This window comes from Salvelinus fontinalis, chromosome 40 (assembly GCF_029448725.1).
Source record: "Salvelinus fontinalis isolate EN_2023a chromosome 40, ASM2944872v1, whole genome shotgun sequence".
Lineage (NCBI taxonomy): Eukaryota > Metazoa > Chordata > Actinopteri > Salmoniformes > Salmonidae > Salvelinus > Salvelinus fontinalis.
The window spans coordinates 10,417,294-10,430,642 of NC_074704.1; the positions used below are offsets into that span (position 1 = coordinate 10,417,294).

The 13,349-nt window shown below is 48.7% G+C and overlaps 1 protein-coding gene across 1 annotated transcript; it reads left to right on the forward strand.

Annotated features, from left to right (window-relative positions):
• Positions 1 to 827: 827 nt before the first annotated feature.
• On the forward strand, positions 828 to 4,649 carry LOC129839693 (uncharacterized). The gene is made up of 5 exons (XM_055907266.1): positions 828 to 955; positions 1,040 to 1,095; positions 1,174 to 4,372; positions 4,453 to 4,490; positions 4,561 to 4,649. The coding sequence occupies exons 1-4, from the start codon at positions 927 to 929 to the stop codon at positions 4,460 to 4,462; spliced, it is 3,294 nt and encodes a 1,097-aa protein (XP_055763241.1). The 5' UTR covers positions 828 to 926; the 3' UTR covers positions 4,463 to 4,490; positions 4,561 to 4,649.
• Positions 4,650 to 13,349: the final 8,700 nt, after the last annotated feature.

Consider the following 13,349-nt stretch of genomic DNA (forward strand, 5'->3'; position numbering starts at 1 on the left):
TGTGGTGTGTTTGCATAATGTGAGTTTTTAATTGGAGTCTGTCTGAATTCAGAATTTGTCCAAGATGTTGCACTATGTGCAACTGAAACATGTTAACCATCTACTGTTCCTATGCTGAATGAAACGCACTGTTTAAAAGAAGGCATGTGTAAAATAATGGTTCCTAACTGCTCATTTAGCCTCTAATCTTCAAATGAACCAAGTGCATTTTGTACAAGCAATGATTTAAACTGATCAATGAAGTGCCAAGACAAAATGTGTTTCCTACTTTAGAGCAGGGGTGTCAAACTCATTCCATGGAGGGCCTAGTGTCTGTAGGTTTTTGTTTTTTCCTTTCAATTAAGACCTAGACAACTACTGTAGGTGAGGGGAGTAATTAGTGCCTTAATTCAGCAATCAAATACAAGGAAGGAGCTGAAAACCCACAGACACTCAGTCCTCCGTGTAATGAGTTAGAAGTGTGCTTTAGAGTAAGGGCTGTCAAACCTGTCAGGAACTCAATTAGAGAATCAACCACACCTGAGTAAATATCTGCATTCCAAATCAACCCCTAGCCCCTACTCCAACCACTTAGTCACTTATGGGCATTTGAAACGATCAGATAGGTTAAAGCAATATGGAAATTGCTTCACCTTGCCTTCTGATAGGCTGGATGCAATTGTGGCCATATTGCTTATACCTATTCAATCTTTTCTGATTAACAGAAGTGTTTAGGCCAGGGTGTAGGATTTAGGGGTCAATTTGGAAATAGAAATGTAATGTAGTTCAGTGGCTGACAGTTGTCCTTAATTACCAACGACATTAGAAGGGTCTGGGATTCCTTTAAAAGGAGCAACCAAAAGTCTGGCTAATATTGTAAAAGGGATATTCTGGTAGGACGTATGCCTACCATTAGTTCTGAATACTGGTGAGGTTCTGAGGGCAAAATGGCCGTGTTGATTGAAATTGCTTTCAGGTATGTTTTTAATAGTCTTGATTTAGTTTGTTTCCCTTGTCCTGCAGGTAGCTATGTTTATAACATACATTCTTTTTCCTAAAGAGTTTCTTGGCTTTGTTGCCTGCTAATTGGAGGGATAACGTGTTCTACATCAGAAGGTGAGTTCATTCCAAATAACGGCTACGTAATTCCATAACCTTAAGGCTGGCATTTAATTTTTTTTTTTTTTTACCTAGGTGATTGGTCTCCTGCACTGGGTTCTAATGCAGCATGGCTCTATGCAGGATCACTTAGGTCTCTAGGATATGGCAATTATAAGTCTCCAACAGCTCAAATGAGAGCGCAACAGAAACATCCGGCCTCCATCCTGCGGAAGGAACTGGCCCCCATGTCCCAGCAACCTCAGCAAATGAAATATCAAGCTCAAATGCCCCAGAATCCACAAGCCACTGAACTTCAGAAGCAACTGGCTGCCATGAACCAGCAAGTGTGGCATCCAGCTCAAATGCCCCTGCAGCAGAAGCAACCTACCACCGTATCCCAGCAAGTGTGGCATCCAGCTCAAATGCCCCTGCAGCAGAAGCAACCGACCGCCGTGCCCCAGCAAGTGTGGCATCCAGCTCAAATGCCCCTGCAACCGACCGCCGTGCCCCAGCAAGTGTGGCATCCAGCTCAAAAACCCCTGCAGCAGAAGCAACTGACCGCCGTGCCCCAGCAAGTTTGGCATCCAGCTCAAATGCCCGTGCAGCAGAAGCAACCGACCGCCGTGCCCCAGCATGTGTGGCATCCAGCTCAAATGCCCCTGCAGCAGAAGCAACCGACCTCCGTGCCCCAGCAAGTGTGGCATCCAGCTCAAATGCCCGTGCAGCAGAAGCAACCGACCGCCGTGCCCCAGCAAGTGTGGCATCCAGCTCAAATGCCCCTGCAGCAGAAGCAATTGACCGCTGTGCCCCAGCAAGTGTGGCATCCAGCTCAAATGCCCCTGCAGCAGAAGCAACCGACTGCCGTGCCCCAGCAAGTGTGGCATCCAGCTCAAATGCCCCTGCAACAGAAGCAACCGACTGCCGTGCCCCAGCAAGTGTGGCATCCAGCTCAAATGCCCTTGCAGCAAAAACAACCTACCACCGTATCCCAGCAAGTGTGGCATCCAGCTCAAATGCCCCTGCAGCAGAAGCAGCCGACCGCCGTGCTCCAGCAAGTGTGGCATCCAGCTCAAATACCCATGCAGCAGAAGCAACCGACCGCCGTGCTCCAGCAAGTGTGGCATCCAGCTCAAATACCCGTGCAGCGGAAGCAACCCACAGCCGTGCCTCAGCAAGTGTGGCATCCAGCTCAAATGCCCCTGCAGCAGAAGCAACCGACCGCCGTGCCCCAGCAAGTGTGGCATCCAGCTCAAATGCCCCTGCAGCAGAAGCAACCGACCGCCGTGCCCCAGCAAGTGTGGCATCCAGCTCAAAAACCCCTGCAGCAGAAGCATCCGACCGCCGTGCCCCAGCAAGTGTGGCATCCAGCTCAAATGCCCCTGCAGCAGAAGCAACCGACCGCCGTGCCCCAGCAAGTGTGGCATCCAGCTCAAATGCCCCTGCAGCAGAAGCAACCGACCGCCGTGCCCCAGCAAGTGTGGCATCCAGCTCAAATGCCCCTGCAGCAGAAGCAACCGACCGCCGTGCCCCAGCAAGTGTGGCATCCAGCTCAAATGCCCCTGCAGCAGAAGCAACCGACCGCCGTGCCCCAGCAAGTGTGGCATCCAGCTCAAATGCCCCTGCAGCAGAAGCAACCGACCGCCGTGCCCCAGCAAGTGTGGCATCCAGCTCAAATGCCCCTGCAGCAGAAGCAACCGACCGCCGTGCCCCAGCAAGTGTGGCATCCAGCTCAAATGCCCCTGCAGCAGAAGCAACCGACCGCCGTGCCCCAGCAAGTGTGGCATCCAGCTCAAATGCCCCTGCAGCAGAAGCGACCGACCGCCGTGCCCCAGCAAGTGTGGCATCCAGCTCAAAAGCCCCTGCAGCAGAAGCGACCGACCGCCGTGCCCCAGCAAGTGTGGCATCCAGCTCAAATGCCCCTGCAGCTGAACCTACCGCCCACTGAACCTCAGAAGAACCTGACGTCTATGCCCCAGCAAGTGTCGTATCGATCTAAAATGCTACAGCAGCAAAATCATCTGGCTGCCATGCCACAGATTCCTCTTCTCATGTGGCATCCAGCTCAAAATCCCCAGCAGGAGCTGGCCGTCGAAGCCCAGCAGCAGCAGGAGCTGGCCGTCGAAGCCCAGCAGCAGCAGGAGCTGGCCGTCGAAGCCCAGCAGCAGCAGGAGCTGGCCGTCGAAGCCCAGCAGCAGCAGGAGCTGGCCGTCGAAGCCCAGCAGCAGCAGGAGCTGGCCGTCGAAGCCCAGCAGCAGCAGGAGCTGGCCGTCGAAGCCCAGCAGCAGCAGGAGCTGGCCGCCGAAGCCCAGCAGCAGCAGGAGCTGGCCGCCGAAGCCCAGCAGCAGCAGGAGCTGGCCGCCGAAGCCCAGCAGCAGCAGGAGCTGGCCTCCGAAGCCCAGCAGCAGCAGGAGCTGGCCGCCGAAGCCCAGCAGCAGCAGGAGCTGGCCGCCGAAGCCCAGCAGCAGCAGGAGCTGGCCGCCGAAGCCCAGCAGCAGCAGGAGCTGGCCGCCGAAGCCCAGCAGCAGCAGGAGCTGGCCGCCGAAGCCCAGCAGCAGCAGGAGCTGGCCGCCGAAGCCCAGCAGCAGCAGGAGCTGGCCGCCGAAGCCCAGCAGCAGCAGGAGCTGGCCGCCGAACCCCAGCAGCAGCAGGAGCTGGCCGTCGAGCAGCAGCAAATGAGGAATCCAGCTCAAATGCCCCAGCAGCAACCAAACCGCGTTCCTCAGCAAGAATGGCATGTAGCTCACAAGCCCCTGCAGCAGAAGCAACTGGCCACTGAACCTCAGCAGAAGGAACTGACCGCCATGCCCCAGCAAGTGTGGTATCGAGTTAAAACGCTCCAGCAGTATAATCATTTGGCCGCCATGCCACACAAGCAACAGGCCCCCATTCCCCAGCAGCCTCCGCTTGTGTGGCATCCAGCTTATTTTCCCCAGCAGCAGAAGGATCTGGCCGTCGAACCCCAGCAGCAAGTGAGGTATCCAGCTCAAATGCCCCAAAAGCAACCGAACCCCATTCCTCAGCAATTATGGCATGTAGCCCAAATGCCCCAGCAGCAACTGGTCCCAATGTCTCAGCAGAAGCACTACGAAAGCACTGAAGATGGCGCCTCTAGTAATTCTCAGTTCCAAATCGGTTCCAAATCACACTACGAGAATGGCAGAACTGTCTTCTCCCAAACCCACTACACTCATAGGGAGGCTATGCCTGTTGACAGTGGAAATGCTCCCAATGACAGTGATGTTGGCATATTTGAACCAAGCACATACCCACCACTAGTGAAGGATCCTACAAGGTAACATACGACTTTAATCTGGTTTTAACTTTGCGCTCTGAATTTGAAATCCTTTGTACTAACCATGTATCTGCCAACAGGAAAATCTAATGGTGGATTCATCCTTTAGAAGCTGATGGTGAGACTTTTTTTATTGTCAAATTGATGACATAAGATTCTGTTGCTGACACTGTTCTAATTTCTTTCAGGTTTCAGTCATGCTTTTGTTTTTACCAGGAAGTTGCTGTGTTCTTGCTACTCTTGCATGATTGAATCAATAAACTATTTTACTTTCCAATATCTAGTGTCTCTGCAGTACTGAGGGTACTCTTGTGCTTGCTGATTTTAAACAGATGTTGTGGGTTACCAGTACAGTTGGCAGTAAAAGAGAATGTGGTCCAGTCTTCAAATAGCTAGTTTTTTACCTTTGCTACTGGTTGTTCAATTCCAAGTTTGGCTCTACATTAGTGGTGAAATGTCTGACCTTCATGTTCATACTTTTGTCAAATGACTGGTTTCGGCATTTCAGCCACACCAGTTGCTGACGCGTATAAAATCGAGCACACAGCCTTGCAATCTCAATATTCAAACATTGGCAGTAGAAGGGCCTTGATGAGTTCTCACTTTCAACATGGCACAGTCATAGGATGACAATTTTCCAAGTTTAGCATATTTCCACCCTCCTAAAGCATCCCCGGTCAAGTAAGTCTTAATGTGACAGGCCACACAATCACACAACAGGGCTGTAGTGTGTAGTCATCTGTCCTCGGTTGCAACACTTAGCGTTCCAAACTGCCTCTGGATGCATTGTTAGCACCAGAACTGTTCAGGTGCTTCATGAAGCATGTTTCGATGAACAGCTGCACACAAGCCTACAATCAATGTGCAATTCCACTTGTCTGTGGGGGTGGTGCAAAGCTCTGTGATATTGGACTCAAGCGCAATGGAATTGTATTGTCTGGAGAGACTAATCACTCCATCTGGCAGGACAAATCTGGGTTTCATTAATGCCAGGACATCACTACCTGCCTGACTGCATTGTGCCAAACAAAATGTGTTGGTGGAATAATGGTCTGGGGCTGTTTATGATGGTTTGGGCTGGCCCCTTAGTTCCAGTGAAGGGAAGTCCTAATGCTACAGCATACAATAATGTTCTAGACAATGCTGTGCTTCCAACTTTGACAACATTTTGGGGGAAGGACCTTTCCTGTTTCTGTATGACAGTGCACAATGCAAGGTCCATACAGAAACGGTTTGCGATTGGTGTGGAAGATTTTGACAGACCTGGAAAGAGCCTTGACCTCAACCCTATCGAACACTTTTGGCATGAATTGGAACGCCGACTGCGAGCCAGGCCAAATCAACGTCAGTTTCTGACCTCATACTGTTGTGGCTGAATGAAAGCAAGTCCCCACAGATGTTCAAACATCTAGTGGAACGCCTTCCCAGAAGAGTGAAGGCTTTTATAGCTACAATTGGGGGAGCCTACTCCATATTAATGCCCATGATTTTGAAATGAGATGTTTAACAAGCTGATGTCTATAACTTTGGTCATGTAGTGCACTTTAGATGTAGGGTTGTAGGCATGCATTGTACACAGTGTTGAAAATCCAGACTTATTCTTCAACCTCAATCTGAGCCTTAGGGAGAGTACTAAGCTAACATAAGGAATTGTTTTAAATGTTAGAACCATGATCAATTAGATGTATGAATTTCTGGGACACTTTAGGTACTAACATTTTATCACAATGTTTTGATAAAATATAGATTTTTGCCTTTGCTATTTATAGCCCACAGAAACACATTGAATAATGCCTTATTATAAATGGCAAAGTTTGTAGTCTCTCCAATATCTAGGTGGTGGCAAATATTTAACCCTTTATGGATCACATTTTGCCACATACTCTGTCCGAATCCAGATGGTGAGTAATATATGGAATTAAGTAGTAACCAAAACAAGTATTAAACAAATCAAAATATGTTTGGCATTCTTCAAAGTAGCCACCCTTTGCCTTGATGACAGCTTTGCACACTCTTGGCATTCTCTCAACCAGCTTCATGAGGTAGTCCCTTGGAATGCATTTCAATTAAAGAGTGACCCAGCACATTGTTTTTATGCCAGCTCAAGTAGGCTTTCCACTTATGTATTTATTTAGTAATGGTGATAACATAATCACTCCGGACAGACAATTAACTCATATAAATGTTGCAGCAGCCTAGGCTACTCCTAAACAGAGATCTGACATGCTGTATGGGATGAACACGAGATGATCTTTCAGTCTGACCATATAGGCTAATAATAGCAGCTGTGTACAGTCTATGTGCCATGTACATCTGGTCAGGGTAAACAAATTGGTAACGTCATGTATTTATAGTCCATTTGTGTGTCAGGAGAAAATGTGAATAAATTTGGTTTACATTCAAACTGGGGCTGGCCCGGCTGCCTATACGTTTTCAATCCAAAATGAGTAACTGGAATGAATCAACAAAATAGTGATGACAGATGTGAGTTAATGATTAATTAGGCTTACCGTTGCATAGCTCTGCACGATGCAAACAGGGCTGGCCCTCCCATTAGGCAAGATTATGCGGCCGTCATTTTGGCAATTGGTTGCCACCCTCCGGTGCCCCTGATTCACTTCTAAACCGCCCGCACCCCAGCCACCAGCTCATAGCCATTGCTGCAGTTCCCGCCCCCACCTTTTTTTCTCCTCTCCCAAAGTTCACTCTTACTGCCTTTGGTAGCTATGGTGATGTGTGTTTTATATGGGATTATCCAACTGTGAAACATTAATAAAAAGGAGTTTGCCAATTCAATTGTGGTATTGTTTTTTTGTTTGTGTGACGAAGACTGTTGATGATTAAGGCAGTAACCTATCCTGTTAACGTTAGCTAGCTCATACTAGTAGATTTCATCAGCTAAAAGTAAGCTACAGAGATTTGAAACAAATTTGCTACCATGTCTAAGAGACAAAAATGAATGAAGCGAATAAAAAAAAAAATGAATGAGAAAAGAGGCACAATCTCTAAACCAAAGCAATTCGCTGCTGAAATTGATCAGCGTGCAGCTGTGTCCATCAGCCGGTATAGAGAACGACAAGCCTCCGGGGACAGGCGTTCATTCGCCTAGAGGGACGAGCCCCCTTTCGCTGGTTCTAGCAGTGAAGAGGGCGAACCGGAGGAGCCATCCACTTCCACCAGTGATGAGAGCTCACTGGGTGAACAAGAACGGGTGGCCACACCTCCAAACAATGCTGGCGGAGATCCTACTATCTTGGACCCTGACTCAGATTCGTCGCACCCCATCCCCGATGACAGTCGTGCTGCTGCTAAATCTGACTCCCAGACAAAAAACATAAAAGATCCCTGTGATTGGCCAAAATATATGAATGGATCTTTACGGGATATGTTAGTGCAGGCTGGGCCACATCAGGATAAGGAGGGGAATTTCCCAAGAGATGAGGGCCAACGAAAATGTTCGGTGGCCAACTACAATAGGAGGATGGTGAACGGGGAGAGAGTGGAGAGACCATGGCCTGTCTATTCCAAGCAAAACGATGCAGCCTTCTGTTTTTGCTGCAAACTATTTTCACACTAGTGCAAATCTGCGCTGGTCAGGGATGGAACCAAGGACTGGAAAATTCTGTGCCACCGCCTCAGCTCGCATGAGAAGTCGCATGACCACCTAGATAGTTTCCAGAGGTGGATGGAGCTGGAGATCAGGCTGCTGTACAAGCAAACTATCGATGCCCAAGCCCAACGGGCTATTGACGGAGAGATTACCAACTGGCAGCAGCTGCTACAGAGGCTCATACACCTGATACGATTAATGGCCACCCAGAATATTGCGCTACGTGGGACCACCGACTGGCTGAACAAGCCAAATAATGGGAACATTCTGTAGTTTGTGGAAATGCTGGGTATCTTTGATGGAATCATGAAGAAGCATGTAAGGAGAGTACAGCCCAAAGACACACGTGTGAACTACCTTGGTAAAAGAATCCAGAACGAAATCATTGACATGCTGGCAGAAGAGTTCTAGCAGACAGTGTGCAGTGAGCTAAAAGCAGCCAGACATGTTTCTATAATTTTGGTCTGCACACCAGACAAGAGCAAAACAGATCAGATGACTACAGTGGTGCATTTTGTTACAACCGAGGATGATGGGTCAGTGCGCACGAGAGAGCACTTCCTGGAGTTTAGTGAACTACTTGACGCAACGGGGTGGGCATGACAGAGTTGCTCATCTCCAAACTACATAAACATGGCATTGCCATCATGAACATGAGAGGGCAGGGGTATGACAACGGGGCAAATATGCGGGGGAGGCACAGCGGAGTTCAAAAGAGAGTGCATAATATCAATACAAGGGCATTTTTTTGTGCCATGGAGCACGCACTCACTGAATCTGGTTCTCTCTGATGTATTATCGTGTTGCTTGTAGGCAGCTGAGTTTTTTAACACCATCCAAGAGATTTAGACATTTTTATCTGGATCTACACACAGCTGTGACATGCTGAAAGAGGACGTGAAAGATGGACTCCCCTCAGCACCATGAGATGGGAGAGCCCGGGTGGAGGCTGTGAAACCTGTGCAATACCAACTAGGGAAGAATTATGATGCCCTGTGCTAAAACAAGGTTGGAGGCAAACAGCATTGCCACCAAGATGAACAAATTTGGCTTCATGCGCGCAGTGGTCGTTTGGTATGACACATTGTTCAAAGTGAAAATCACCAGAAAGAGTTTGCAGGTGGTGAGTTTGAACCTTTCACAAGCAGTGGCTCAACTGAACTCAACCAGGGTGTTCCTCCAAGACTACCACTCCGATGCAGCTGGCGCATTAGCAAGCGCAAATGAGTTGGCAGAGGAGATGTGTATTGTGCCTTGTTTCCGAGTGCAGCCCATTGGCCGTCCCAGGAAGAAGAGGAGTCTGTTTGGCTACGAGGGAGAGGATGAGCCTGTGACTGACCCTCAGCAGAAATTCGAAGTATATTTCTTGAATCAGTTTCTTGATTCTGCTATTCAGCCCGTCAACAAGGGCTTTACGCAGCTCGAAGAGCACAGCAGTGTTTTCAGCATCCTGTACAACACCCCACCGTCAAGGACATGGACACTGTAGTGCTTACCAGGGACTCCGCAACACTCGAGAGGGCCCTTACGTATGGGGATTCCAGGGACATCGACACAAAAGAGCTGTGTAATGAGCTCAAAGTCTTGAACAGGAGACTGGTCAGTGAGGCAAAACCACTCGACGCATTGGAGTATATATCCAGACACCAAATGGCCTCCTTGTATCTCAATGCCTATGTTGCCCTGAGAGTTCTTCACACTCCCCGTGACAGTGGCAAGGGGAGAGCACACATTCTCCTGTAGAATCCGATGCATATGAGGATGTATTGATTCCTCTCTATGCCATTCGGTAGCTGAGCTGCAGCCTATAATATTCCATGAGCTATTCTGCCCCTATTAAAAAAAAGATGTTTGTTTGAACCCAGGAAGCTTTTAGGGAAGCACTTCTGTTGTTTGGTTGTACAACGGACAAGTAGCCAGCAGTGGAAGCTTACATTTTTCTGCATCGGTGGAGCCTCTGTCTGGGTGGAAAGGGAACTTTTGAAAGTGTCATGATTAGATTCATAAGGATGTCTAAGATGTAATTATTTGCAAACAGCATTGCAAACAAGGCACTCTGGTTAGACATTGGAGAAATGGTAAGTTTGCTTAGTTCTCTGTCCATTCTTCCCTGAAACTTCTATTTTCATTATCCACCTTTCTTTTGAGACTTTTAAAGCACAACATTTTCTCTTGATTTCAAGCTGTTTTTCCCCAATCCCCTCATAAAGATTTCATGTCACTAATGTAATGGCGACATTGGTGATTTTATCAGTGTGTCACGTTCTGACCTTAGTTCCTTTTTTATGTCTTTATTTTAGTTTGGTCAGGGCATGAGTTGGGGTGGGCATTCTATGTTGTTTTTCTATGATTTGTTCTGTATGTTATATTTATATGTGTTTGGCCTAGTATGGTTCTCAATCAGAGGCAGGTGTCGATCGTTGTCTCTGATTGTGAATTATACTCAGGTAGCCTGCCTCTTCTCGATTAAAGAATATTATGGATACGTACCACGCTGAATTTTGGTCCTCCTCTCGTTCCACCAACGAAAGCCGTTACACAATGTAATCATTAGGCTATGTTATTGACATTGAAATGATTATATAGCCTACTAACCAGATCTGTTAAAAATGTTGTTTAATTTGTAGAATATGCCTATGAATTGGGCTGCTGTTATGTTCTGTTCCTGCGACATATAGCTTTAAAAAACCTATTGCTGACCCCCTGCTGTACATAGTTTAGCGGGGATAGGAGGGGGGTCGGCAGTTTTCTGTCTTGCCTAGGGCAGCACAACGTTGAGGGCCGGCCCTGAATGCAAACATGCATAAAGCCAGCTCAGCCCTGTGAGTTCTGTTGTCTATCAGTTGTTGTCTCTTTGTCTGGGTGGAGGAAACCCCCTCTTAATCTAGTCTAAATATAATGAATATGAACAAGTATAAGGTTGCTGCAGTTTACAGGGTTTTCAGCCCCCCAGGGCCAGTTTTCTTCAGGAGTTTTTTAAAACCATTTGACTTGATTAGAAAAAACTGGTCCCATCATAGCCCATATAAAACCCTTTTACAACTGATTAATCACTGTCATACCTTATAGGGTCAAGCGTTTTCCTGGTAATGTTAAGGTGACACCAGTCTGCTTGCAGTTGTCAGTTATCGTCAGGTATGTGGATGATCAGGGCTTTATTCAGGAACGTTTCTTGGGCTACTTTGTCTCAAGTGGGCGAGATGCGCAGTCTGTGTTTGACTTTGTGAATTCTGAGATGTCTGAGTTTAACTTCATGGAGAAACACTTTGCCCAAACCTACGATGGCGCAGATGTAATGGAATGTATCTGCTATTTGTATTTTCCGATAAATCCTCTACTAATACCTGATTAAGAGATCTGGGGAAGTGTACCAAAAAATATCTGTAGCATTGAAGGTCCCTAAGAACACAGTGGCCTCCATCGTTTATAAATGGAAGAAGTTTGGAACCTCCAAGACTCTTCCTAGAGCTGGCCGCCGGGACAAACTGAGCAATCGGGGGAGAAGGGCCTTGGTCAGGGAGGTGGCCAAGAACCCGATTGTCACTCTGACAGAGCTCTATATTTCCTCTGGAAGTCCATCTCTGCAGCACTCCACCAATCAGGGCTTTATGGTATAGTGGCGAGGTGGAAGCCTCTCCTCAGTAAAAGACACATCACAGCCGGCTTGGACAAAAAACACCTAAAGACTCTAAAACCATGAGAACAAAATTCTCTGGTCTGATTAAACCAAGATTGAACTCTTTGGCTTGAATGCCAAGCGTCACGTCTGGAGGAAACCTGGCACCATTGAGTGGCCCAGCCATAGCCCGGACTTGAACCCGATCAAACATCTCTGGAGAGACCTGAAAATAGCTGTGTAGCAGCGCTCCACATCCAACCTGACAGAGCTTGAGAGGATCTGCAGAGAGGAATGGTACAAACTTTCATTAATAAATCATTATTATAACACAAAATAAACCAAGAGTCCGGTTTATATAGCCATGGGGGAATGAAAAAGGTTGTGTATGTATTTGTTTGTGAAGATCTTAGATTACATGTAAAAAAAAACGACTAAAATAAATAAAAAAGGAATACTAAAATAGCCAATGTATCATCATGTTGCATCATAACCCGAGGGGGGTCGAAATTGTTGTTCAAATGTTGCATGTACATTTTTTAGTATCTAGATATTGTGTTAATATGTTAGAATGTCTAATTAACAACTATATTGTATACATTAATAATATTGTTTTGTCAGAAATATATAAATATAATGAAAAATATCATCTCTTCAGTGGGTCAAATGATTGAGTGTAGTCTGGCCCAGGAGTGTGAAGGTGAACGGAAAGGCTCTGGAGCAACGAACCTCCGCTCCACCTTAGTCTGGCCCACTTAGAAGGCGCCTCTGGAGCGGGGACCCTTACCGCCGACCCCGGACCGGGGACCCTCACAGCGGGCCCCGGACAGGAGGGCGACTCTGGCTGCTGCTCCGGACAGGAGGGCGACTCTGGCTGCTGCTCCGGACAGGAGGGAGACTCTGGCTGCTGCTCCGGACAGGAGGGAGACTCTGGCTGCTCCGGACAGGAGGGAGACTCTGGCTGCTCCGGACAGGAGGGAGACTCTGGCTGCTCCGGACAGGAGGGAGACTCTGGCTGCTCCGGACAGGAGGGAGACTCTGGCTGCTCCGGACAGGAGGGAGACTCTGGCTGCGCCGGACAGGAGGGAGACTCTGGCTGCGCCGGACAGGAGGGAGACTCTGGCTGCGCCGGACAGGAGGGAGACTCTGGCTGCTCCGGACAGGAGGGAGACTCTGGCTGCGCCGGACAGGAGGGAGACTCTGGCTGCGCCGGACAGGAGGGCGACTCTGGCTGCGCCGGACAGGAGGGAGACTCTGGCTGCGCCGGACAGGAGGGAGACTCTGGCTGCTCCGGACAGGAAGGAGACTCTGGCTGCGCCGGACAGGAGGGAGACTCTGGCTGCGCCGGACAGGAGGGAGACTCTGGCGTCGCCGGACAGGAGGGAGACTCTGGCTGCGCCGGACAGGAGGGAGACTCTGGCTGCGCCGGACAGGAGGGAGACTCTGGCTGCGCCGGACAGGAGGGAGACTCTGGCTGCTCCTAACTGAAGCCCGTCGCTGGAGGCTCCGGACTAGAGGGCGTCGCTGGAGGCTCCGGACTAAAGGGCGTCACTGGAGGCTCCGGACTAGAGGGCGTCACTGGAGGCCTAGTGCCATAACTCCTCACTGCCGGTTTCGTGCCATGGATCCTCACTGGAGGCTTCGTGCCATGGATCATCACTGGAGGCTTCGTGCCATGGATCATCACAGGAGGCTTCGTGCCATGGATCATCACTGGAGGCTTCTTGCCATGGATCATCACTGGAGGCTTC